General features: G+C 38.9%; 2 protein-coding genes across 2 annotated transcripts; one reads left to right on the top strand and one right to left on the bottom strand.

Moving 5' to 3' along the window:
• The first annotated feature begins 91 nt into the window (after positions 1-91).
• SPATA1 (spermatogenesis associated 1) lies at positions 92-18,777 on the top strand. Its single transcript, XM_027814408.2, has 13 exons — positions 92-1,415; positions 2,290-2,396; positions 5,935-6,052; positions 8,533-8,586; positions 8,685-9,015; positions 9,130-9,378; positions 11,063-11,189; positions 11,340-11,385; positions 12,371-12,479; positions 13,292-13,417; positions 15,244-15,413; positions 17,337-17,435; positions 18,266-18,777. The coding sequence occupies exons 1-13, from the start codon at positions 1,380-1,382 to the stop codon at positions 18,368-18,370; spliced, it is 1,677 nt and encodes a 558-aa protein (XP_027670209.1). The 5' UTR covers positions 92-1,379; the 3' UTR covers positions 18,371-18,777.
• A 485-nt stretch (positions 18,778-19,262) lies between these two features.
• CTBS (chitobiase) lies at positions 19,263-26,407 on the bottom strand. Its single transcript, XM_055724602.1, has 8 exons — positions 26,247-26,407; positions 25,882-26,020; positions 24,701-24,909; positions 23,936-24,107; positions 23,273-23,370; positions 22,402-22,563; positions 21,187-21,410; positions 19,263-19,582 (listed from the first exon to the last, which is right to left on the bottom strand). Exons 1-7 carry the CDS (start codon positions 26,376-26,378, stop codon positions 21,201-21,203), a joined length of 1,122 nt encoding a protein of 373 aa, XP_055580577.1. The 5' UTR covers positions 26,379-26,407; the 3' UTR covers positions 19,263-19,582; positions 21,187-21,200.
• Positions 26,408-26,503: the final 96 nt, after the last annotated feature.

The following is a 26,503-nucleotide window of genomic DNA, read 5'->3' as shown; positions in this document are numbered from 1 at the left end:
GCCCCCAGCGCGGCTGCCCCCTCGCCGGCGGGTGTGGGTGCCCGCGAAGGGGGGGGCGCCGGGAAGCACAGAGATGAGGCACACACACACACACACCCGCCATTTAACTACAGAGCGAGTTAAAAGAGAAGGCGATGTGAAGACCCAGGTGGCAAATCATGGTGGTTGTATCCAGCAGGTTACTAGTCTGGAGGTTACCTTGAGGTGTAATGAATGAAGTTACTAACTTTGCTCTTGCCAGCGTGTTGGGGCCTCGGCTGCGGGCTGGAGGCGATGGGTGTTTGCTGCAGGGAGCGTCTGCGCGGGAATGACAAGAGCATGAAGCCCCAGGGCGGGGGGCTGCCATGCTGTAACACGAAGTGCAACATCCCATGGGCATGCAGGGGCTAGTGGGAAAAACCTGTGCCGTGATCTGCTGCAGCCTTGGCTGGGAATAACTGGAGAAGCAGTGGGATGTTACGGTCGGGTCATGCGTGAGAGCTCGTTGTGGTGGATTTGTGAAAAGGCCAGTAAAGACGCGCGCCATTTTAAGTAGGCACCTCCCACTGAGGCGAGGTTCTACCGCAGGGAGCCAGGGCAAGGCCTGGGAGGCACCTGGGAGGGCTGGTCACTTGTGCTGGTGCAGAGGTAAATCAGGTGTGGCAGAGGTAGGGGGAGAGCTGCCAAGGTGACCAGGAGGGCAGTGAGGGCGTTTGGCCACCTGGAAGCCGGAATGGGGTTTGTAACCTGTGAGGTGCTGGAAGAGCCTTCAAAGTGGGAGCGCTGAGGAAAGGCACAAGGTCAGGGCAGAGCCGTGGTTTGTAGTTGATGAAAGGATTTTTCTGACGTGGTCACCCAGCGCTGTGGGGTTTCCTTGGAATGCTGCGTTTGGCCAGCATGGTGTGCCGTGTGTGTGGCTGGGCTTGGCACAGCAGCTGTCCCTTTATCAGAGACAAACCCAGGCCCTGCAAGGGTCCCCTTTGGTGGGATTTAGGTCTGCGTCTTTAGGAAAACAGTACAATTGTGTAGAAAGTGACAGACAACCCAAGTATTTCATGAAAGGGGGGAAAATGTTAAGAGGGAATACTCCAGGGTAGACGTTTCGGAGGTGCAGGGCTGTGACTTAGCAGTTCCCCAGTTACTTAGGTGATACTGGCTTGCGTGGAAGGTGTGGCTGAGTCTGTTTGTCTGCAATAAGCTGGAAGCTTTCTGCCTCAGCACAGAAACAACCTTTCCCATTTTCACCAACGGAAAGAACAGTAAATGAAAATAAAGGGTGTTAATGGATAACTCCTCTCGTAACAGATTATCATGAAACTCATTCTTAAATAAATGTTTTGATCAAAAAGAAAGTTAGAAACTCCACCTGGCATTCACTGTGATCAAGTACAGGGACCAAGATGTCGTTCAGTCAAATGAGACCTCGAACATCACAGGTGAGAAATTTTTTACTTTTCCATAAAGACTTTTTAGATTTCACAAATAAAAAATATTAAAATAAGTGACACTGTACCATTTCTAGGGGACCTGAGGGGGAAAAAATGTGCTTTCAACATAGTATATATAGAAAGCATTCTTTTCTAGTTAATATTTAGTAACTCAACAATTGCAGAAATATTTAATATGGTTTATTTGCATGGTTTCTAGTTTTAGAGAAGTGTATCATCCTTGACAATACCATCTGATTTTCATTAAATATATCAAGACCTAGACATTAACAGTCCCACAACTACCACAGGTTTGAACACTAAGTGAGTCTTGCTCAGAGCAGTCTTAGTTACCCTTTTTGCAGACATCAAAAGGAGCGTTTCTGTGCTTCCAAGGTAGCTAATATTATTAACAACTGTCAGAAATACTTTGAGGTTTTTTTTCTTGCTGGCAAGGTCAAGTCCTCGTGCTGTTTATATCAAGCTTTCAGTGCTTTGCATCTTTTGTCAGATGAACAATGGTAGGATTTCAGCTGAAGTATTCTTGTAACCATGACGCGCTCCAGAGTATGTTTTTGGTAAGCTCAGCCCGTTGCTGTCACAGTGACATACAGCAGTAGCACAGGCTCTCTTTTCTCCCATTTCCATTGTTTCACTTTTTCTATTGTGACTTATTTTAATGCTGTCAGCTAGCATTTGATCACAAATTGCTCTACTCATTGATTTTCTCACTATCTAGTCATTGTCAGATAGAGCTGCATTCTTCTAGTCCATGTGCTATCAAAGAAGCCATTTCTGCCCCTAGAAATTCGAAGCCTGCCTAAACAAAACAAAGCATATAGAAGAGGGTATCTACAGCTATGATCATCTGTTCTTTATTTAGTTGGTGGAGCTCCATGTTTTTTATGTCCCAGAAGAAGTGTGGAACTTCAAGCTGAATACAGTTCCTGTAGCTCTTACTAGCAAATTCATCTCAGCTGGGTTTATAAGGTGAGTATAGTCTTAGGCTTCATGTAGGTGGTAGGTCCTCTCCATTGTCCTTCAGTCATTTAGTTCAGCTGTTGCTCTACAGAATGCAATTATATCTGTCAGAGGAGACTTGTTCTCTAATAGTTTCTGGAGGGTAAGCGGTGCCTATGGCTAGCGTTATGCTTATTTGGACTGTGTCAAGCTCAGCTGCATTGCAGCCCACGGTGTAGGCCATTGAAACACTTTCAGAGCAGTGCTAGTATTTCTGCGGAATAATTTTATGTTGTAAAATCACAGTCTTGTATTTTTTCTGTCTCCTTGAGCCTCGTTATCAAAGTCTTGAATTCTTTTCAGCAGCGGGCCAGCTTCAGGGCAGTGTGGCTTGATGAAGATGGGATAGCCTGTCAGTTCCCAGGAACAGGGATATGTCAGTCTGAGCTCTCTCAGTCCAAAGAAGGAGCTTAAGCCATGTTTCTCAAGGGGAAGCATTACAGCCCATACAACCACCAACATATCTTCCTTCTTCTTCAGTCGTATTTCTGAAAGGTTGCCCACAACACCATGTGCTATATTTGCTCTCCAGTAGCTATTTAGAAGACTTACTGAAAGAATACCTCAGTTTGTAGTCCTAGGCCCAAACCTGGCACAGAGTTTCTGTTTTAATCTTTCGTAACTTTGAAAGTTTGTTTTATACTCCTAAACACTTTACTTACAAAACCTGTATGTATATAGTGTGGTAAGAAATTGAAGAAAAATCAAATAATGTAAAGATGCATATTGAAACAGAGCTTTTATGTACACCTTGTCTGCTCCTGTGCAAAACCTGTCAGCTTAGCTTAAACTGCAGGGTATATGGGTTTTAACTAATATAAATTTAGGCTTATATTGTCCATTTAGGACAGTATATTGCGCCGCTGAAAAGACTGACAGCAGTAGAGGCATATAGGGCAGAATGTATTCATTCTTGCAGGTTCTTTTGTTGAAAGGCTGCTCAAAACCAGAGGAAATAAGTGCATGTATCTGTTCTGTTTGCTATTCTAGTCTCCAGCAGAGGTGCAAAATACATGGATGGAGTGGGAACTAGATCATTTCATGCGATTGGACATCTGTCACCGCCTGCTCTTCTCTAGTTTATTTCACTAAGTCTCAATTCTGATGCATCAACTTAAATTAGGATTCTCATTGATTTCAGTGGGTTTATATCTGTCTGGGTATTTGTTGCTTGCTAATGAGTCTTAAATAATTGCTAATTAACTATTCTATGGGTACTACACAATGCTGCGGTACGTTAGCATTACAAATAACTAACTAGCACCCGGCCAGTGTACCAGTCTTTAAAAACAAAAAATGTTTTTAAAAATGTCTTATTATAATCCAGGAGGGGGAACAGCAGACTTGCTGGTACTAATGCTGTTTGGCCATTGTTTATAGCACTGTCCAGTCAGCTTGACAATCCTAGTACTGTCTGAGTCAGCTTAACAAAGGATTCCTAGGTCTAAGTACAGGCTGCTTCCATTAATCATGAATTACAGGGAAATATTAAGTGTGTAATTATTTATGGCCCTGAGTTCTTGTTCCCATGAGCTTGATTTCTCAGCCTCTGTGATCTTTTATTTATTCCTCATTCCTCACCAAGAAGTCATACTTGTGTTATTTCTAGATGAGATGGCTGCAGTGAACTCTAGTTTGCATTGCTTTTAAAGGAGCACCCTGAAGCAAATGACTGTGATATGACTAGTCTTCTGCTAGCCAGTGGCTGCAAGTAAGAAATATAATACTATATGTTCCTAGAAGCTGCACTGGCAAATAATTTTTAGATAAATTCCTGTCCTATGTCTCAGGTTCTGTATACCCAGATACTTTTCTTCCAGGATACCCTGTAGTTGCCTCAATGTTTTCCCTACTGTTTATAAATGTCTTAGATTCAGTTTTCCTTTGCTGGTTTGGACAGACTTTATCAGTGAAGTATGTGCAGTGTTAGAACTGCCTCTGAAAGAGCTTGCATTTATTGTGTTTTAGAAGACCATTCAAAAGGTATATCTTCTCTGAGACATCAGCTTGAAGTAATGATACTGAATGAGAGGTCTTAGAGTTATAGATCATCTCACTTCTCACATAAGACCTTGGAAGGATGAGTATTGAATTATGTATCCAACTTTCATGTATTTCTTTATACATTTGAAATAGATGACATTAGGGCTAATATTTGCAGCAAGCGTGGGCCAAAAGTAGCTGGGGAAGAAATAAACAGTAGCAGAATCTACAGGGACCAAGCAGTGTAACCTGGATGTGTCCGCTCTGCAGACTTTGGCTTCCTCGGCTGCATGCCTGTGCTCCAAGGCAGATTTATGATCTTCAGGAGGGTCCTCAAAGTCCAGGGTGTTTGAAATAATGTGAGGGAAGCACTGTATCCCACTGAAGTACTGTGTTTATGAAATGAAACTGATGGTGTTTTTACACACCTGCAATGTGAAATGAAGGTATATAGGGGTGTTTGAAAGTGCAAACGAACCCTGAAAGGTTGATGTTGAAGACCTGTCCAGGGCGAAGGAATGGCACGTTCCTGTCTATACTGCTTACTGAGAATGGCACATGCTATCCCCCAAGCTGTGTCTGTGCATTGCTTGAAGGGTGATAGCTGCCTGGGTAGCTATCGTGCTAGGTCCTGCTAAGTAGTATACTGACACTTAATCAGCATGGGTGATTAACAGTCTCAGGCCTGAATTTGTTCCCCGGTTTATTCGGCATGGCAGCATAGGAGGAATTAGAATTGTTTATGCTGTGCTGCAGAGCTTTTATGTGCCTCTTGCACATTTGGTTTTATTCTGCAGAGATGCTTTTTATTCTACAGTGATTTTTATCTCATTACTAAGCTCATTACTTTAATATTTGCATGGTTTTCAGTAGTACGTTAAATGATGCAATTCATATTTGCATCAGCTCTCTCATCCTCAAACTATGGTGGAAGTGTTCACTCTGCAGCATTTGTTTTTTGATTTAAAATACATTTGCATGTATGCATGCACATACCCAACTGTAAATTTGTGTTGGAGAAGACAAAATCCAAGGAATGTGCCTGCTACTTGAAGTGGATGGTGGTGAAGTCTCATCTAGCCCATAGTGCTTGAATGGATATGTTCTACAGTCCTGGACCAGCCCTGTGAAACCTTGTCACCTATGTGGAAATGCATGACTGTAGTTTCCAATGTTTTTGTTATTCATCTGCAGATGAGCAAGAGCATTCTGAAGGATTCGTTTTCAAATTTCAGCTACTTCCACATTCTTCCTTTGTATGGGGTTCCTAAAATATAAATATTGCTAGTTAATGTAATGACAGCCCTTGTAATACAGTCTACCATAACGTGATACAATGTTCTGACTTTACCATACCAAGACTCTCTGGCCTGTATGTAATTAGGTTCAGTTCTAGGACATAATTTCCAATTTTTGTTATTCTCTCCACGCAAGCCAGCATGTATGTAGCATTATCTTCCCCCTCTTACTAACTAGCCATCATTATTTGATCTTACAGATGTATTAATGAATAACAACATTCTAGGGTGTCTCCTCACATCACATTAAGAGTGCTGCGGGAGAGGCTGGGAGAGTACCTGGGTGGAGTTGCAGTTGCAGATAAATTCAGATTTCTAAAATGCATTGGGAAAAGACTAGCAGTGGTAAGTTAATTATTTTTTTTTTATTGCTATTCTGCTTTATCATGTAAACTGCAGATTTCATTCCTGCAGATTAGATAGTATCAAATAAAAGATGACTTTAGGAGCTCTGTTAGCATTTGTTTTTAAACACGCTGGAGCATAAGCTCTTGTCAGAGCACATCTACTTCCCCAAATAAAAAGGCACAGTTGGACAGGTATATTAGGAACATCCTTTAAAGTATCACATGTAATTAGTTGCCATCCAGTGAAAAGATGCTAGTTTTGATAAGTCAAATGATTAAATATGACAAGTCTGGTTGCATGAAAAAAAAATATATATTCCCCTAAGGTCATTATTCCCAGTACATGGTTAGGGAATATGGCAATTGAAGAATTTGCAATGGAAGCTGAGTAAGTCAGAGTTCCTCTAACGGTTCCCACTGTGACCTGCCCAAGAACCTGTAACAAATCAGTCTCTGAATGAGAACTTCTCTGGATGTACATCTGTGTTCCACTAATTAGCCCAGTAATACAGCCTAAGATGTACGTAATCAAAAACCTACATCTCTGAATCATAACTGTTCCTCACATTGGTTCCTTGTATATTTATATCTTACAAACTATAGCTAAAGATTAAAGAAACTTGAAAATCAGTCCAACTGAAAGTTTGTTCTTGTAGTACACAAAGACTTAAATCATGTACATAAGCATAGAATACTTTTGTCTCTCATTTCACCTGTTCCTCATGGATTTGGAAATTAATTACAAGCTGGAAATTTGATGTCGTTCTTTATTTGCAGTGGAGTTATCACTAAAATTACTCACACAGAAGACTAAAATAAATACTAACTAATATGCAAAAACTAGGTAGAAAAACATGCAGAAAAACTTGAAGACTTTGACACAATCTAAATCTGAAAATGTGTGTGTCTTCGAAGAATTCAGGCCTTTTTAACTGGATGATAATAAGTAAGATGGTATATTTTCTGAATATACAGATAGTTTTGAGGTAAATGGAGGAATTTTCCAGCTTCCTTTAGAATGTCATCAAATTAATAAAACATTTGACTTCAAGTGGAATTAAAAATATCGGTAGATACAAGTGAAAATATGTAGTGGCAAATTAAAGATATAATTTTAATTTGGGGTATTTACTATTGCTTGATGTTTATAACAAAGTGTAAAGCAATAAACCAAATAACTGATTTATTTGTTGTTTAGGGTCATGGTAACCTCATGAATTACATTTCCATGATCAAATATTTGTTGAGTGGAGGGGGGGGGGTTCCACCCCGTCTTCTGTTTCACAACAGTGACAATGTAAGCAGCACTGAGAGCTGTACCCTACTTGCAAGTAAGGGTCTTGAATGTGATTTTAGTTTGTTTATTTTTCAGTTAATTTGCTCTTCCTTTTCTTGCATATAGCCCATGTCTCTGACAGTGAATCAGTGGCACTGCCCAGCCATTACTGAGAATAGAATTTGGCCCCATGTTTAGTTCAATTTCATTATTTAAGTGTAAGCTAAGATTTATTTTTTTTCCTGTCAGAGCACATCTTTCAAATAAACAATGCTTATCTTGGACTTTGTTTTTAGATGACTTAAACTCTGAAAGTATATATCACACAAAGACTATTAGGATAAACAATAAATACAGAAGACATAGGAGAGTAATTGTCGCGACGGAGGGAAGACACAGTCACTCAATATGAGTGATCAGCAGACTTCGTTTATTGTCTCTTACAGTCACCTTTTATGCCTTCTTATAATTAGCTCATACATATTACAAAAGTTAAGCTCATTATTGGTTAGTTGCCTAAATACCAAGCCCGCCCCTAGTTTCTCTTCTGTAGTTTTCTGTTCCCACCTGCAACATTCTTTTCCCACCAAAATCTTCCTCTTACTGTGTAACAAGGACAGCCAAAGACAGTGTATTTTGCTTTACTTCAGATAAGCTGAGAGCCATGTGCATTTTTGTCCAGCCAGCTGGACTATGTCTATGTGACCCTTTTCAGCTAGTCAGTTATCCACAAGTAATAGGTATTTTCCTTTTATATACATTAATTATTTTGCAGTATTCTGTGAGGCGAATAGAAAAGATTTACGTAAGAATCAGCATTTCTATTCAGATTCAGCTTAAAGCAACTTTTGGTAAAGAAAGTCAAAGACTTTCTTCTGCTGTGACTGTTGGATCATGTCCTTTGAACCATAACATAAAGTGCAAAGGATAAAAAAAAAAGAATTATTCAGTATATCCATGTACTCGTGTGGGTCTGATTGAAATTTTTGAAACATAGACAAAATAAAGTTTCAGTGCCATGTTAGAAAACAGGATAGTAGTCTATGTTTCTTCTTCCCCATGAGGCCACTACAAAAGATAGTGCTGGTTATGAAAAAACATAGTATGTAAAAGTGGTGATAGAACACAGAAATTAAGTGATATGCAACATTATTGATAAAAAATTATTTTATTGGTTATGCTTCCATTCTTTATCTTCCGAGGTGAAAGCAAAGCAAGAAACAGAACTGGAACTGAAGTCATTTGTTCCTCCTTACGTATGTATTGAATGGCTTTTAAGGCATAATTTTCAGAAACTTTTTACATTTTACATTTCCTCTTTTGTCCTGTCTGATGAATATGCTGCATATTATAGGCACTTTATCCTGAATTATATTTATTACCTGGAGTGGAATACTTTGAAGATGTTTATCCGTTATCAGCATCAACTCAACAAAGACATCACTTTAATGGAGAAGCTAATAGTTTTAGTTATGGATCAAGGTTATCCAGTCTTCCTCAACCAAAACCTGAAAAAAGCAAACAATTTTTAGAAAGTATACAGAACAGTTACCAGCTAGAAAATCAGGAAGTGCACAGATCTGTGGAACGGGGGGAGAAAAAACCTGTTCCAGTTTTGCACACAAAACATAAGCAAGATCATAACAACAGGATTCAAGAAAAACTAATACAGTTTAGAGAAAAAGGTTAGTTTAACCAATGTACTGCAGGAGGATGATGGAGGAGGAGAGGAATAAATATTATGGTTAAAATTTACAATAAAATAATATTTCTCTTTTCTAATATCAATTACTATGCAGATCAAAATGGATCCAATGGATCTCTCTTCACACCAAGTCATTCAAATCCTGCAGACCGGGAGTCTGGAAAGAGTGATATAGTATTACAGACCGCTCAGCAAAATCATCTCAGCCAAGATCAAGGAGAGCGTAACACTCCTGAGTGGAATGAGAAAGCCAAACGAACCACTCCCACTCTTCATGTAAACCTCAGTGATGAACAAGGCCAGAATAACCAAACACCCCCAAATCACGTTAAATATCAAAAGGGTACAACTGTTCATTGTCATCTTTTTGCTAAAGAATGCATTTTAGAAAGTTGGCAGAGTAAAGCTAAGTTTTAAGAAATTTAAAGCATGAGTTGGAATATTGCTGTCAAAACAGTATTCTAATTTCTTTAATAATGATGATGTATTTCAAACAGCTGTAGTTTCACTTTGGATTAGTCCTTTATCACTGTGTACTGATATAAGGAAACACTTTACTATAGTTGACACGCTTGTCTAATCTTATTTATATGAAAAAAATTACGAAGCAGCTACTGTAAAGATGTACGATAATGATCTCATAATTCAACAGCAATTTTAAATGAAAAAAATCTTGTTATCAGTATATCAGGGAAGCATTTATTCACTTACACTTCCGTTGTCATCTTATCCATGGCTACATTACTACTGAAGAGGAAATGTTTCCTCCCCTCCCTCCCATATAGTGTTTATTTATATGCATTCCTAAAACTGAGAGGTGAAAGAACTCTTTGAACAGGCTACAGTGAAAATACTACAAAAGTATTAACTAGAGAACAGTTCTTTGCAAAATAGAAAATGTTGTTTGGAAGAGATCTATTAACTGCTATTTCCTTTAAAATGGAGCGTCTTATGGATACTGAGGGCCATTAAATCCCCAAATGGTTATATAATGGTATATAATAGAATGTTAACATTCTTCTATTTTTAGTGATCACCAATAAAGAAATGACTGACATATTTAAGTTTGAGTGACTACTGCTGTATTTTCGTCAAGATTATAATGTAAATTGGTTTTCAGGAAATAATTTTGAAAGACAAGTCTTAATATTTGAGTAGAATTTTGTAGTTAATGTAAAAAAGGTGACCTTTATCCTATTGCAAATTTTTAATGAGTAATTATTAAATAAGGCAATATTCTATTTGTCATCGGTATGGGCACCTTACAGATTTAATTAGAATGATTTTCTGGATATCCAGCACTTTGAGGAAGAAAACAAAATTCAGATAGTGTGTTCTTTGAGATGTGCCTGGAGAATGTATTAGAAAAGGCTTTCGTAGATGACTTTTCAGTAATTTCATTTTTCAGTCATAATATATCAAAACCAGCTTTATCCCTCCATCGTCATGTTAACTGATACTAAGTATGAGACTTCTTAATATACAAATATATATGTAAATAACTGAAAATTTTCCATAACTTGATTTTGAATTATGAAGATTGTAGGATTTTGTACTAGCAAAGGTAAAGTCTGTCAGCAATTTTCTTTTGAAATATTTATTGTACATATTTTAAAGCAGATAACATTTATTCATTAACATTTAAATGCAAAACATTTTGTTCTCCCTTTCTTGCTAGCTCCAGTTTGTAGGGGATCTTCAGTTTCTGAAAGACAGAAAGTGTTACATACAGAATTAGTTTAGGGAAGATGAAATAATTAAGTGGTTTCTTTATCTGTGATAATGTTTCTTGTAGTAATTGCCAGAATTCGTTAGGTACAAATTCTCAAAACAGATATCTTTTTTGTTTTTCACTTCATTTCTTTTTCTGTTATTTATACATTTCTAAGCCCCAGAGGTATCATTATTTATTGAATCGATTCACTGAATTTCTAATACATGTTGGAAAGTCCAGGCATTGACAGTCAAAACAGCTTGAATTTTGAGAGTGTAATCTATATTTTTTAATCATCGCTGTCCTTTCACAGAACTAACAAACATGGAAAATAATGACCACCAGAAAGATACTGAACTAAGAAGAGACAGAATACAGGGTTCTGGAATTATTAAAATAATGGAAGACCAAACCACAGAATATGCACACAAAAAACAAAGGTTAGTAAATAATGATTCTACTAAAATAACAGATAATATCAATGCATACTTAGAAAATTATTTTACAGACTTCAACTATATGAAAGAAAATGGGGGAAAAACCAATTTCATTACATTAATTTTCACTTACTGCTTTGATTTTATCTCTAGTTTCCAGCAATACAGAACTAACAAGTCTATAGATGATCCTGATGAGGTATGTTTTTAAAGATAAAATATTCCTAGTAATATTGAGCAATAAACATAGTCCTCCAGATAGAAATATTCTTATTTTATAAGACAGGTAACTCATTAGGAATATGAAATACTCAAATGTAGACTTGAGAGCAATTGAGAAAAGTTAATTTATGCACTGCTACTTAGCAGATTTACTAATGAAAAATCAACTATATTTGTAAACAATTAAATCATCGAAGTTATACCTCTGGTTATAATTCAACAGAAACTACAGTTTCAGTCTCAGTCTTACTAATGTTACCTGAATTCTGTCTACAGTTTCTTGACAGTAACATTTTATCGGTTTTGTCTGTGACGTTTTTATAGTTCTGTATTTCCTATAGGACAAATTTGTCTTTCAAGCCAAGCAAAACTTCTGATAAAAACTATAAAATCCTTTAAGACATAGATATGATATAGTCATAGTATTAGATTAAGAACATGTTTAGGAAAACTCAGCACCCACGTGCAATTGTACAGTGTAACAGCCATCACTATTAACTGTGAGCCTTTGAGCTCTTGTGCAGAAGTGGTTGTAGTGGAGTCTTATGAAAATAATAATGGAATGGAAACTCTGCTATTGTAAATTTTAGTTCAGACTTTGGCAGTCCAGGCTTTGTAAGCAATGAGCCAGGTGGCAGTTTTAAGGCCCGTTATTTCTAGTGTTGCATGGGTGTGTCAGTAACTTGTGGGGTTATAGGCATGAACAAGAACATTAGGAACAGTCTACATTTTTGCCTGTATGTTCTCTGTGATGTAAGGGTTCAGTGTTATGATTTTATTTGCAGAGGTCCAGCTGTTTGTAATTTGGCAATCATTTGTGCTGGTAACAGAATAAAAAAGCTTATATGCAGAATTCAAATTCAGCCCTCCCATTCACTCAGGCCACTTTCAGGGTATATGTCTTATGTAACTATTGAGGATTATGGGTTATGTCCTTATAGTTGTATCTTTTGATTCTATAGGCAGATGAAAACAAGAAAAATCATCTTACTTGTCCAAAAGAATATATTTCACCTCCTAGTCCACCTTTTTTGGCACTTCCTATGATTCCAGCTCAGGTTCCTGCAACAAGTGAGTATATGACTCCAAAAAGTTGCAGTGAAATGAATGGTTAATCAAGACTGAATAGTTAATCAAGACAGAAATACCTACTTTATAAAATATTTTGTACATACATTCATTGACAGTATTGTTACAAATCTTAATTTGTGGCTGGAAAATTCCAGGCATTTATAAATGCATGGGCTATTCATGGAACATGGCAGGTTCCCAGTGCTAGAAAACCCAGATTGTGGACTTGGGGATGGAAGGAGAAAAGGAGGGAGATGGGATGAAATACTGCAGGCTCAAGTGAGAATGTAGCAAAGAAAGCCGCTAGAAGTATTGCTGAGGATCCTCTACTGTGGTGGAGGGGAACAGTGAGAAAGTGAGTGATTGACCCATTGATGCACTCTAGTGAAAGTCTGAGATGCTATCCTCCCTATGACAGCAAGATTTTGCCACAGTTTATATCACGAAGTATTTTGAGCAGGAAATAATCTTTGGGAGGCTTTTTTGGCTTCCTGTGGCAAGAGTTTTCAATGTATGAAGTGTATACATATCTTGAATATATAGTGTTAGTGATACATTGTCTAGACATATAAGAGGGTGTTTACTTGTTTGTATGTATGTGTGTCTGGATGCATGCTGGATTTCTCACTTTTTCCCAATGCACCAGCCATTTTGAAAAGTTAGAGATAGTTTATTAGAATAAAATCATTTCCACTGCCTGTTCTGACAGGGCTTTTGGCATGATTTGTGATGGGTGCATTACAAAAATCTTGATTGATCCTTCCTATTTACAGTATCCAAATGCTTGCTAAACACAATTATAATTTCTTTAGAAAACGGGATGGTAGAACAATTGCAACAAATGAAGAAAGACAGAAGGCACATGGAAAAAACTAGAGAAGAGCTGATGAAAAAAGCTAAAAGGTTACTGGAACAAAATAAGCTGAGGAGATACCACGGTACACTTTTATTATGGAATTTGGAATGATTGAGAAATGACACTGAAACCAATGTGAAAAACTTTGTCTCCTTGTCAGTGAGCTTAATTACAGAGAGAGCAGTTTGCTAACCCGTAGCTCCGAGAAGGCTCATCTGTATAACAGCGTGCTGAAAAGGTTCAAGGTTGCAGCGTTTCCTTCCAGTTTTTTTGTGGCAGTCTTACAAAGCTAAAAATAGCCTGTTTTTTATAAACCTTTCAGGTTGTGCCCCATGTACATACAGTGCCCAGAGAGCTACCGCAGGTCGCTTTGCTGTTAGAGGCCCAGGGCAGCTGCCATATTCTAAGCCTACCTTTAGCTGGTGCTTGACAGAGGTTTTCGGTGTGGCGATAGGGGTTCTAGTTAAATTGCCAGCGTAATACTTTTTGTTCCTCCTGTCTAATGGTATTAAGCTTATGGCATGCAATTTACAAGCCTGTCATGACAAGCTTGACAACCCTTGTTTTTTAACAAGGAAAAAATCTCATTGAAATCCCACTCAAATTTTCTTCATAAAATTATTTTCAGGTTTATACTTAAACTATCCTCCCGAGTCACATTCCAGTTATAGAGATGAGGTTTAATCACTGGTGTTTGAAGAGCGTTCTCTTCGTACTTAAATACAGCTAAATCTCTAGGAGTCTCAACTGTTATTTGCAGCTTTGTAGAAAGAAGACAAGCCAATTCTTCCAGTTATTCTCTAAGGACATGGCTACGCTGCATTCTGCAGCATGGCGAGGCTGCATTTTAAAAAGACCAAACCTGGGTACTTGAAGCAGTGAATCTGTACTAGCGTGGAGCTGCAAGGCAGGATAATTTGCCTTGCTGAGATAAGCCCTAAATGGCTCCTGTGTTGTCTTAAATTATGGTATCCAATTAGGTAAAGTTTATTTCACAAGGATTCAAACAGCTTCTGCAGGTTCTTTAAGGAATGTCTTTATCTATGAATTATTTTTATCAGACCTGTACATTTTCTTAAGTAAGTGCATTTGTAAACATTTCTTCACAAGTTATGAAGGGACGAGCATATTCTGTAGGGACAGCAATGCAGTCTTTATTTAATATCCTCCAAAGATTGCCATGCTGACAGCCATTCTCGGTTACATACTGTATAGTCCTCCAACACCTAGGTTCTTTTGGGTAAGTTTCTGAGAAGCAGTTGTCCTGATTTCCTAAAATGTGCCTTGAAAGAAGGGATCATTTAAAACACTTTGCAGACGAGTGGACAGATGTATGTGGCCATAAGACCGCCACACCAGCCAGGGCGGATTTATGGGCCAGTTGTTGATAGCACATTAACAACGTAGGAGGAATCATATTTAAGTGTAAAGGTAAATAGCCGTTTCCCATAATCTTGGGACTTCTGTACAAAACTCAGCTGTTCAGAATCTTTGGCCCTGCAGAGCTCAAGTTTTGCGTAAATCTACAGTGCTAAATATTCTGCTACAGTAAAGCAGCGGACTTCAGACTGGTGGGCATACCAGTCTTTGCAGGTCTGGAGCACTTACAGTGCAGGTGAATGACAGCCAGGCTGAATGAAATTTTTGTTTTGGACCTTGTGTTGTATCTTGGTGGGCATACAAAGCCTCTTGTTGCAGGTGATTGCGTGAAAATTCAGTTGCATTTGTAGTGAATGTCATTTTAATGGAGATTTTTCACTAAGTGCTTTTTTAAAAGAAACCTACTGCCATGTTTTAATGTGTGCATTGGCCAACTTAATCTTGTGAGATCAGTTGGTCATTACTGTATTCAACAGACTTTACCATAAGGTGAAAAAGACCAAACGGTATTACTGTTTTCCTTTGTAGTTCGTGAGGAATGGAAAAAGAAGTACTTTGAAACTAAGAAAGCTACGGTTTCACTGGAAGATGCTTTAAACAAACTGCGACGAGATGTAGAGCTTTATCACCAGAAATTACTCTTGCAATTGAGAGCCAGAGATAGCCGGAAACAACCAAGCAACGTGACAAACTCCAAGGTATTTGTTTGTATTATTTAATCTCTTTTTTTTACACAGCTTGGGTTTTTTTAAAGTAACAAATTTGTCACCAAAAAAATGATGACTTGTAAACTAGCTTTAACAGCCAAATATCTTGTAATGATCTGAAGTATAAAATTCCTTCAGCCCATTCTTTTCAAAAAGACTGAAGAAGTGCTTGAGTCTTTGTCTTTGTATAATACCTTCTCATAACAAAAGCCCCTTTTGTTCAGTATGATTAATGAATTTTTCAGTTCTATATTGTTCTCATCATCCCAAATTTGACATACAGCTGTAATGAATTCTAGTTTGGAGGACAAGAAATGTGTCTGAGCCTTTTGGGGTGGTTGCACATCAACTATTGTGCAACTGTAAGTCTCACATTATGCTGTTGGTGTCAAATCAGAGAGGAATTAAAAAAAAGAAAAGAGAAAAGGAGGAAACACCTCTCCCAATAATTATATATGCTAATTTTATTAATATGTTAATGGAAGCAAGTCTGTTGGCAAATCTGGAGCTAGACTAGGAAGAATAATTGTCCCTTTCTTGTATCTGAAAGGTGGGAGAGTGTACGTACAATCTAGAAGTGTATATTATATACAAACGTGTATTATTTGAGCTATCTTAATATAAATATCTACAATATAAAAATATTAATAAGGTTGGTATTACATTATATTACAAGCTATATTTAGGTATGTTATTCCTCCTTTTGGGAGGGGTATCAGTTGGGGTTTTTTAGGTCTCTCTGGCTAGACACCAAGAAGCCTTATGTGAACAGATATGCACAGCTTAACATGCATACGGCAGTTACTTATTGGCTAGCACACACAGAAGATAGCTAAGATTTAATGAGCTTTTAGACTAAGGATAAGTATGCTCGCCACCCCTTGTAAGCAACGTGCTGGCCAGGGAGGCGTCAGTCAGGTAGGAAGAGTCAGGCGTTGGGGAACAGATCCCGCTGTCACTGGTTTCCCATCTTCCACCAGCTTTGTCCTCACTGGTGACTCAGCCCAATGACAGGGTGATTCCTCGGTAGCCCCCACCTAGTCTGACAGCACTGCCAGGTTTTTTTCTGCATGACCGTGTACCTTTCATGCTTTCTCAGTGGTCTGTGCCACGGTTACATGGCTGTGCAGTGGCAGAGCTGGGAATTCGACCCCTGTACGCAGGCAGCTACATCGCTGGGTGGGGAGAAGCTTACAGCAGGAGCTCAGAGATGAGAGGCTACAGATACTAATGACTCCTTGTATGGGCAACTTTATCACATAATTTGCTTCAGCTAGCACTTTAATAGCATTTTTAAAGGCTTGGAACATCAAGAAACTACCATGTACACCCCCACCCCTCAGCGTTACAGACTTGAGGGGGCCATGGCTTACACAAGCGGAGTTTCAGAACCTATATTTTGAAAGTAGAAATTTTACTTTTACAGGTTAATTCAAAGATAGGCCCACCCACAGCTATGGCTGAAGTGACGTGCTGTATGACCAGGAGATTATCTGCCCTAAACATTACATGAGTGTAGCAATCTCATCAGTAAATGTTACTGTGACAGAGTGATGCTAGGCCTGTGAAGGAAAAAAAGTCCGATTTGAAGTATGCCTTTTTATTATAAGTGGGGAGTAGCCATAAAATATAATTGCAAAACAGTGTGCTGTGACTTGGGAGATCTGATCTGGAGCTGAACTTCCCAAAGCAGCAGGGAGTGGAAAAAACTCTGCACCCAGCTGAAGGGCGCTGCCCTCTCTGGGAGAGGAGACTGCTTATAGATGAGAGACAGCCCAGTGCACATCAAGGACTGGGAAAAAAGCAGGGGAGTTAAGAGTTTAGAGGATTTTTTTCTGAGTGGTGAAGTAACACCCAATGAATAAAGAGGTGCGCTAATGCCACTCTTTAAAGTTTTGTTGTTTTTTCATACAGAATTACACAATCATACGGATTACTACAGTGCAGCATGAACTCGATCAACTGAGAAAGAAGGTGGATGATACAAAAATGAAACTCATAACAGAAATTAAGGTACTCTGCCTTTTAATTAAAACAGTTAAAACATTACTATGTGTAAAAAGCTTAGATCTTCTCAAACATTAGATGATGTAAATACTTGCTAAACAAACAGCTCTTGTTTTATGCTGTTAAGTTTTATGGTGTTAGTTGTCACAACTTTATCACTTGAGCCAAATTACTCCAGAACACTAGGGTATTAGATGATTTTGAACGCATTTCAAGCAACTTAGATTTTTCAAGGTACTATATAAGCTAAGCTTCACAATCTCATAAAATTCCCATTTCACTCAAAAGGTAATTGAAGGAACATACTTGGTGAGGCACTGATCAGTCGTAGACCATGGCTAAGGAAAAAAAATGGTATAAAAAGGAAAAAAAAAAAACTTTTTAAACAGATGGCCATCTTAATCTGCTTTATTCCATACCAGTGCTGCCTGTGGCTCCCGTTCGAAGGACAATGATAGTATAGGCCTTCGCATTGGATAGCTTTTCAGCTCTGAATACTTGGAACAGGAGTCCTCCACATTACAGAAATTGCCCATGCCCCTGTTTACTGGGTAATTTAGGGTGGATGTACTCGCTACACCTCCTCCATTGTATAACAAGGAATGGAAAGAACAATGTATTTCATACCTGTCTCTTAAAACCACCAAGGCAAAGTACAGGAGAAAGTAGTGCTAGAATTAGGCTATCTAATTAGACGTGTAAAATTTTACAGATGAAAAGATATATCCTTTATTCAGCCATCCTGTATAAAATTCAACCTTAGTTATATAAACCTATATGCATTTCAACTCCAAAACTTTCTTAAATTGCAATTCCTTAAATTACTTGTTCTGCAGATGAGAAAGCAGGCAGCAGCTGATTTACAAGCACTGAGGGCGGAACTGACACAGAAGAAGATTCATTCAGCTTTAGTTCTCCAGTCCAGAAAATCAAGAATTTAACAGGATGGTGTGACTTCAATATCTGTAAAGTCTACAGGAGCTCTTTAATGTATGTAGAAGATCAGAATTTCATAGCATTTGTTTGAGTGCCCTTGAAGTTACCTTGTAAAAAGACATCAACTATATAAATGTTGTGGAATTTGTATACTAGGCTACTGAGGTACTGCAGCTCACTTCTTTTTAAATCTCACTATGAGATCAGTCAGCTACTTAAACATAGTTTAACCTAGTAATGTGCCTGAAACAAAGGTAAGTTATTTTAAAAGTGCAAATTAGTGAATTGTGTAATATCAGATTGGTGTGCTGATGTCCTTTCATCAACAAAATACCTGCTAAGCAAATAAACCTATTAATCTGTAATCCCCTGTTCTTATTTTCAGGCACACACACTAAATTTTTTGGAAAGTTATTACATTACATCTTCTGTAGAACTATAGCAATTTACTGTTTGTAATGTACAGAACTTCACCTATTTACTGAAGTATATTTTTGTCATTATATGTCTTATCTATAAATTACCAATGTATTATTACCATATTATTAAGAAGTATGAACAAAATCTCAGATAATCTCACCTTATTTCATGTCTAGCTGGTTTTGTTCCCTCTATTACCAGGAAAGCCACGTGAACATTAACATTCTTCTGCATTAAGTGAAAGAGGCAAGCTTTGTCTTCGACAAGCAGTAATGATGATACTGCTCCAACCTACAGTATTGTATATTCTGTTCTTTAAGTTCAAGCTCATGCATGTGCTTAGATAATACTCCTTCTGAAAGAGTAATCAGAAACCTCTTCTTGATAGTAACTTTTTTCTAGCTCTCCTCTTTGCCTCTTTGCAGTACCACATGTTATGTGAAGCAGAACAATAACATGCCAGGAATTAGTCAGCTAAAAAGTTGACAAGGCTGTATTTATTACTGGAAGTGAAACACTCATGGGAAATCAAAAATAAGGTAAAATAATTATGCAACTCTCCAAAGGACTAACTTCCAAATGTCTTGAGTCAAACCACCCATTATCCAATTTGTTTTCTTAAAGATAGGATTTAACAAAAAATTAGTGTTTTTTAACAAAGTATTAGCTAAAATATCAAATGAATTATTAAAACTACAGCTGCTTTTACTCAGTTCAGGATTGGATCCTACATCCTGTATTTCAGAACTGTGTCTTAAGACACAGGAGCAGGCAACTAGTTACCGGAATATCTGAAGCTAAAAAAGAAAAAAGAAAAAAAGCAACGCATAATTCTTGACTGCTACAGGACAGAGTTTTATAATAAAGTCATGTGGCCTTCAGTTAAGATTTTGTAAGTCAGGTCATCCACACCAGAAGACCTCTCAATTTCACAAGTATCTTATTTCACAGTATTTTAGCATAGTAATGCAAATTCTGAAGTACCTGTATGTCAAATTTATCAGTTTATCCTAAAACCTACGGATCAGAGTTTTAGTGAAAAGCCCTCTGATTTTCCAAGGGATTTTTTTTCTTTATGTGAGAGCAGTAGGCTTAACTTCTGCTTTCCATCACCTGCCGTATCAAGCAGTCAGACACTCATATTTAGTCTTCCAGTCACCTCCTCAGCAGCCATTATGGTAGTGCTGCTATTCTGTGGTGTTTTCCTGGTAACTATTTAGCAAGAGAAAAAAACAAACCAAACAGAAAAAAAACCCTCATAACTGACTACATATATCTAATTAAATAAATTGTTTAATTAATGGAGTCACTTAAGCAGGACGCAGTTGCGCTTTAATTTGATTGTGAAACAGTTCTGAGAAGCAGCGTGGGCTGTAAGCTGTGGAACAAGTAAAGCATAAACAGACAACACTGTTTACCAACCTTAGTGAAGACAGCATCTTATTTAACAAACACTCCTGTAAACACCAGTCAATCCTTCCATCACTACAGCTATTTTTAAAAAGTTACACAGTTTCTGTAGGCAAATTATTGTACGAAAAATAGAACTGGAAAGAAAAATATAACTACGTATTATTTCAGAGGCAGCACCACATAAAAACAAACAGCAGGCTACTGAATGAACCTTAAAGTATGTGGAAAAAGACATACGCAGTTCATTAAATAAGCCTCTGAGTTCTAATTTTTTGGTTTGAAATGGAAGAAAACATCATCCAAATCCTTTCCATATTAATGCTCCTTCTTCACGATAAGGTCTAAGATTTTTGGCTTTTGAAAGTAAGGAATTTACGTGATACATAAACACAATGAAACTGGAGTTTACTGAATATTCCTCTCTAACAAGTCTGACAGAAATCTTACTGGCAACAACTACATGTTACATAATTTCTTCAATGTATGAAATATTTTAATCTTCAGAAGAGTAACCAAGTATGAGCACAAGTTTCACCAAGCCGTGTGTAAGCAACAATCTAGCTCTCCAGTGTTTAACCTGATTCAAGAGTGACTTAGCTGAAATACAGGTTGGGGTGGGAAGTCAGAAAGCTGAGACTGCACCGTCAGACACCCGAACGAATACTGGCTGCACCAGGCAGCCCAGCCTTAGCAAAGGATCGGTATGAGATGGCCCCTGTAAATCCACCACTTGGTGTTACTTGTTACCAGATACACACTGCGTTCAAGCTTTAACCAACTTAGCGTAGTTGTGAAAAATGAAAAAGATGAGCAGTCTTTTAAAAAAAAAAGCTGCTGAAGCAACATTGGAACTTTTTGAAGAACAAAAAATATGGCTTTGCATATACAAAGTAAGAAGATGAATTTGGCTAGCTCTCCAAGTTTTGTAACCGTGGTATATTTATGTAAGTCAAAATCTATGATAGTATAAGCTATAATAAAAAATTACCAATTTTCATCAATCTAAATCAAGGGTTCACGTAGTTCTTCCGGGGTCAGGGCTTGCCACATGGCTTCAGTTTGTTGTTCTGCTACAGTTTCCCTGGAATAGTCAAGACTATTTCCATTCCACATGCCAATGCCCCTTAGACCTCGGTTCTTCACATATGCTGCTTTTAGAGAGATGCTGCGGGGATCATCATACCATACTTGGTGGAAGTGACCAAGAGAATCCTAGAAAAACATTTAAACACTAGCATCAGTATCTACCTATCTATATAAACATGACACATTAAATTTCATTGAGTTTTGATTACATGTTCTGTTGAATGCAGTGAGAAGTACAATTAAAAATCTATGTAGATTTACGTAATACTTTCCTGATTTACAAATTATTTTTCACATGGGACAATTAAAATTTTTAAGTCACCTACTTGGCTATTTTTTCACTTGTGGAATCTAAGTTATAAAACACATTTTATAAAACGTTTTAACTGAAGTTAGATGAAAAGACTTTGCTAGTTTGTCCTTCAATAATTTTTTAAAACACAGCTAAAATCTCAGATACACTAACCTAACAGGTGAATTTCATTAGAGATTTTTTTCAGCAATGAACAGTTTTAGAGGAGGTAATAACATTTTGTCAAATTCTTGTTGCTTTGACCTGATGATTGCTTGCAACACCTTTTAAGCATCTACATGTGAAATTTAAAATTATGTCTAAAGAAACAAGATGAAGTGCATACACAGAGCTGTTCATGTAGGCACAATAATTAATGGACTCTTTCACGATGTCTGTGTAAAAACCAATTGCAGACGAGAGTATGCATGCAAGCCACTGGGTTAGAAAAACTTACGAGCATTTTCAGAATCTGTTTTAGTTTAAATCTGTCATCAACTCATAAAAGTAACTATAATAGTGAAGCATGGAGCTATAGGATTTCTTTGTGTCAAAACATCCTTTGTGACATGATACAGTCTCTTAAGAAAAGCGCGAAATAATGAAGATCTTTATTACTACTGTAGGCTTCAGTCACTGCACCCCTCTTTCAGACTAGAAATTCAAGACAGGGAAATCCAGCCATCCTTTACTACACACACACACACACACACATGAAAAGAAGTAAAAACCATAAATGGAAGAATCTAAACCCTGAAAACTTTCTCATCAAAAAACTATGGTTCATGAACACTTACTCCACAACATGATGATAGAGACACTTACCTTGTATTCATAAAATGGAGACTTCTGTACCTCATCCCAGAGCACCCCTGAAAGAGAACTGTTCACCTGCTTCATGATTGCTCCATAGGGGACCTGGTGCCCTGCAGCATCACTGCAAGGAGCCCCACGGAAAGGTATTTTGGAAAGAGAACAAACATGATCCTGGAAAAAAAAGCAGAAGGCATGAGTTTCACTTTATATAGATTTATAGAACTCTAAAATGGCAATACAGCCAAGAACAAAGTCACAAAAGGCACTAGGGTTTCAAAAATCCCAAATCTTCAAGTATCTGTGGTATACATACGATTTGTAGACAGAAGTAAAGTAAAACAGTTAAATTTTATTCACTCTGTATTAATACAGGATTTGACATCATATATGACGGACATCATGCAATTTATAACATTGTCTTGTCTTTTCCACTTTTAATTTACTCTTACATTTTCTGTAAGTATAATGTTGTTTAAGACTCCATTGCTTATCCGTAAGCTGCTATACTTTTTAACAGTCATAGTTTCACTGTGGTTTGTTGCACCTAGTCTTTAAGCAGTGAGCTTAGTGATGGTGTTGAGAAGACAGATTACAAGTGTGGACATCATCTCTTCTTGTAACACCTATAGCTCTTTAGTCAGATATGCCAATTGGGTATCATGGGGTTCAAGTTGCCTAGGGAGAGATAAAATGCCTCATTTGGTAACACACAGTTATCAGCCAAGCAGAAGTCTCTGTCTTGAGTCTCAGCTTTATGTTCTTCTGCATCAGACAGACCACAGTATTTCCTAATCCAAGAACAGGATCACCAAAAATCTAGCTGTCTCTTTCCAAGGAAAAAATGAACAGTACAATTGCTAATGACTAATCTTCAACTTACCTCAGATAGGTTTTGGCAGACATAGTCGTAGCCATACCAGGGGACGCCCATCACAAGCTTCTTAGGATCAATGCCCATAGTAATGTACTCTTCATAAGCTAGTTTTGAAGGAAATAAAAATTAAGACACATTATTGCATTTTCCCCATGCTTTTTATTCTTACAACTAATCTAGAGCCAGAGCCGCCAATACAGAACTTGCATGATGCCCAGACAGAAGTGAAGGTACAAGCTCTTCTTTACCTCCCACCTACATACTCCTAGTCTTGCTCTATTCAGATCCTAGTAACTGCTCTAGTTGCTCACACTTAAAACCAGCTGCCCACAGCAGCAGTTCAGAAGAATGAGAGAAATGTTTCAGATTCTTTGCAAGCCCAGGCAAATACCATTGCTTTGGCTGCTGTTCGTTATTCTGAAAGTGTTCTTCCCAATAGTAGGGGCTAGACAATTAAGTTACAAGTAACAATACACAACTACTAAAGGTCTATCTGTAGTGTCATAAGGATCCGGGATAGTATTTTCACATCAGGACAACCACGTATCTGAACACACTTGAAAGCCTTAATACAACCAACAAACTTGTCTAAGAAAAGGCAATCTTTTCTATCTATTCATGTGAACAAATGGAAATGTTCTGACTCCTGGGCAGGCGTTTTGTCCTCACCAGCTAAAGTCTGCAGGTAAGGAGCATTGGCTTTCGCAATACAGTCTGTCCAGATCTGGCTCTGTTCATCATAGGACATCACAAATAAGAAGTCACAGGCATGTGCAATCCCAGTGTAGTTGTAGCACCTTCTATCTATGCATGCCGGAGACCAAGCCACATCAAATGTTACCTGAAGGAAAAATGCACAACTTTTAGTAGTGTGTATGGCACTTAGGCGCCCTTGTTTTCTCTTTAAGAAAAGCTTACTTTTAAAGACAGTATTTCCCAAATGCTGCACCGCATTTAACATAGAGCGATACAAATGAACTGATAAACATTGAACAGTGAGTGCCCTTACTAGTGAATACAAAACACCGAAGAAATTAAAATACAACACGAAAAGCATCTGATCGAAAATATGAAGCATGATGCAAATCCTTAAAACTTTAGTGATGGGTTTACCAAAACATTGTCAAGCTTTTGCACCAGAAGGCTCTATTTGCCCTACTTTAAAAGACTTACTAAGCCATACTAATAACTGCCAGCTCACAACAAGGCAGTACCATTGTATCTACAAATCTCAGCAAAACATTTCTTCCATTTAAATTAACAGAGATCAAAAAGAATGATTCTTATGATAGCATATCATAGCTAACATTCATAATTAAGCATGCATGAAAATATCATCTGCACAAATTTTTTCATATTCATATGCTAAACAGCATTCTTGAAACTCCTTGCATTTCATAAAGTTAATATTTGTATAAAGTACATTATTACTACCTGTGATCCTGGTATTTCTCTGTGAAAAGCATCTGTAGTTTCTTTGACAAGCTCTGTTAATGCATAATACTCGGGGGAGGTTTCATTCACTTCTTGCTCTATATCTATGTTAATTCCATCCATATACTGGTTTTTTGCAAGGTCCACCTGTTGGGATATCCATGCCGCTCTTTTAGCAGGATCAACAATTTCCTTAAGAGGTACATCACCTAGAGAAGAGGCCTTGAAGAGTCAGCATGTATTTGCACCACAGTAATAGTAAGGAGGAAAGGTTTGCCTTTACTAAACTAACAAACAGAACCACAAAATAAAAAGCCTCCACATCCATACTGGTAAAATACAAAGGAGTTAATTTTTTTCCCCCAAGTGTAATTTTGAGAACCCACCCCAGAAGAGATTACCAAGCTTCCTTAGACAGCAATGTTTAAAATTAAGTTCCTTTGGGATTTTTTTCTGTAATTTTAATCTCCTTACTTCTACGTAGTATTCTTTTAGCCACTGTAAACTATCATGCTTGAAATAAACGTACTTTCAGTATTTCCACAGAGCCAGAGAGACTGTCTCGCTGTTCCGATAAACATAACTGTTACGCTTAACCTTTGTGCTTTCCACATTGTGGTCCTGGATTCTGTTTATGCCTCAACAGAGCCGAACCCTGATTAGATCACATAAGCTGTAAGGGACTTTGTCTTTCTAATCAGCATTTGTGCCTGCACAGAGGTCGCCAGTACTCATGTTTTAAAATTCAGCCATTTCCTAATACAGAGGGATTGACTGAAGTGGAAAGTACTGAAAATTACTGGAAGTCCCTTCCCCTACCCCATCTTTTGGGTACTTTGCCAGAATGCAGACTCAAATAGGCATCTTCTACAGGACCTTCCATTCCTCCCTGCTCCTCCACAGCTGTGACGTTCCGTGTTACAGGACTTCTATTAGGTATCACCCGAATGGTTTTGTTACTTCTGTGGCAGAAGCCACTGCTGCTTTTCAATACCCTGCATACCAGCAGGTGCAAAAGGCCAAGGCATTACAGTCCTGTGTGCTTTATTCCCTAATTAATCCTCTTACTCATTTTAATACTGGGCATACAGGCAAATGTGAAGTGTCAAGGTGTTACAGCGCTCTGTGTGTGTTCTTATCCGTGGTACCCCACAAACGCCCACCGGCTCACACGAACCGACCTTTCAGGACCACCCTGGCGCCTCTGGAGTGCGCCTGGCACACCAGCTCGGGGTCGTACTTCCCGAAAGCTGCCACCGTGGTGACTTTCGACCAGTCGTAGGATTTCCAGGCATCCGTTCCCACATCGAACACGAAGACCTGGAAAAGGGGTAACAAGCACCCTCGTTAGCTCCGAGCGACTCCCGCCCCCCTGCCTCTGGGAAAGGGGCCCTGCCCGCGCTGCCCGGCGCTCCGACAGCCGCCACGGCCGGCACCGGGCTGGGCCCCGGTAACGCAGGCAAATGAAACCCGCCGGCGGCGCCGCGCCTCCCCCCGGGCCGCTCTCCCCAGGCCCCGCGGCCCAGCGCCGCCGCGGGACGCGCACCTCGAAGCCGCCGGTGCCCGTGACGGGGTGGCAGAGGCGCGGGTCCCGGCAGGGGCACGCAGCGGCGGCCGGGCCGCCCAGCAGCTGCAGCAGCCCGAGCGGCAGCAGCCACCGGCCCCACGGCCACCCCATGGCGCGCCGCCGCCTCCGAGCGGGGCCGGCCGGGCCGGGCCTGAGCTCCGCCCGCAGCGGCGCCCGGGCAGGCGGTGTCGGGCGGGGCGGCCAGCGGGGCCCAGCGTAGGGGAGCCGGTTGGTCG

This window comes from Falco cherrug, chromosome 12 (assembly GCF_023634085.1).
Source record: "Falco cherrug isolate bFalChe1 chromosome 12, bFalChe1.pri, whole genome shotgun sequence".
NCBI classification, from domain to species: domain Eukaryota; kingdom Metazoa; phylum Chordata; class Aves; order Falconiformes; family Falconidae; genus Falco; species Falco cherrug.
The sequence above is the reverse complement of the archived record's forward strand: the minus strand, read 5'-3'. Positions and strand labels throughout refer to the sequence as shown.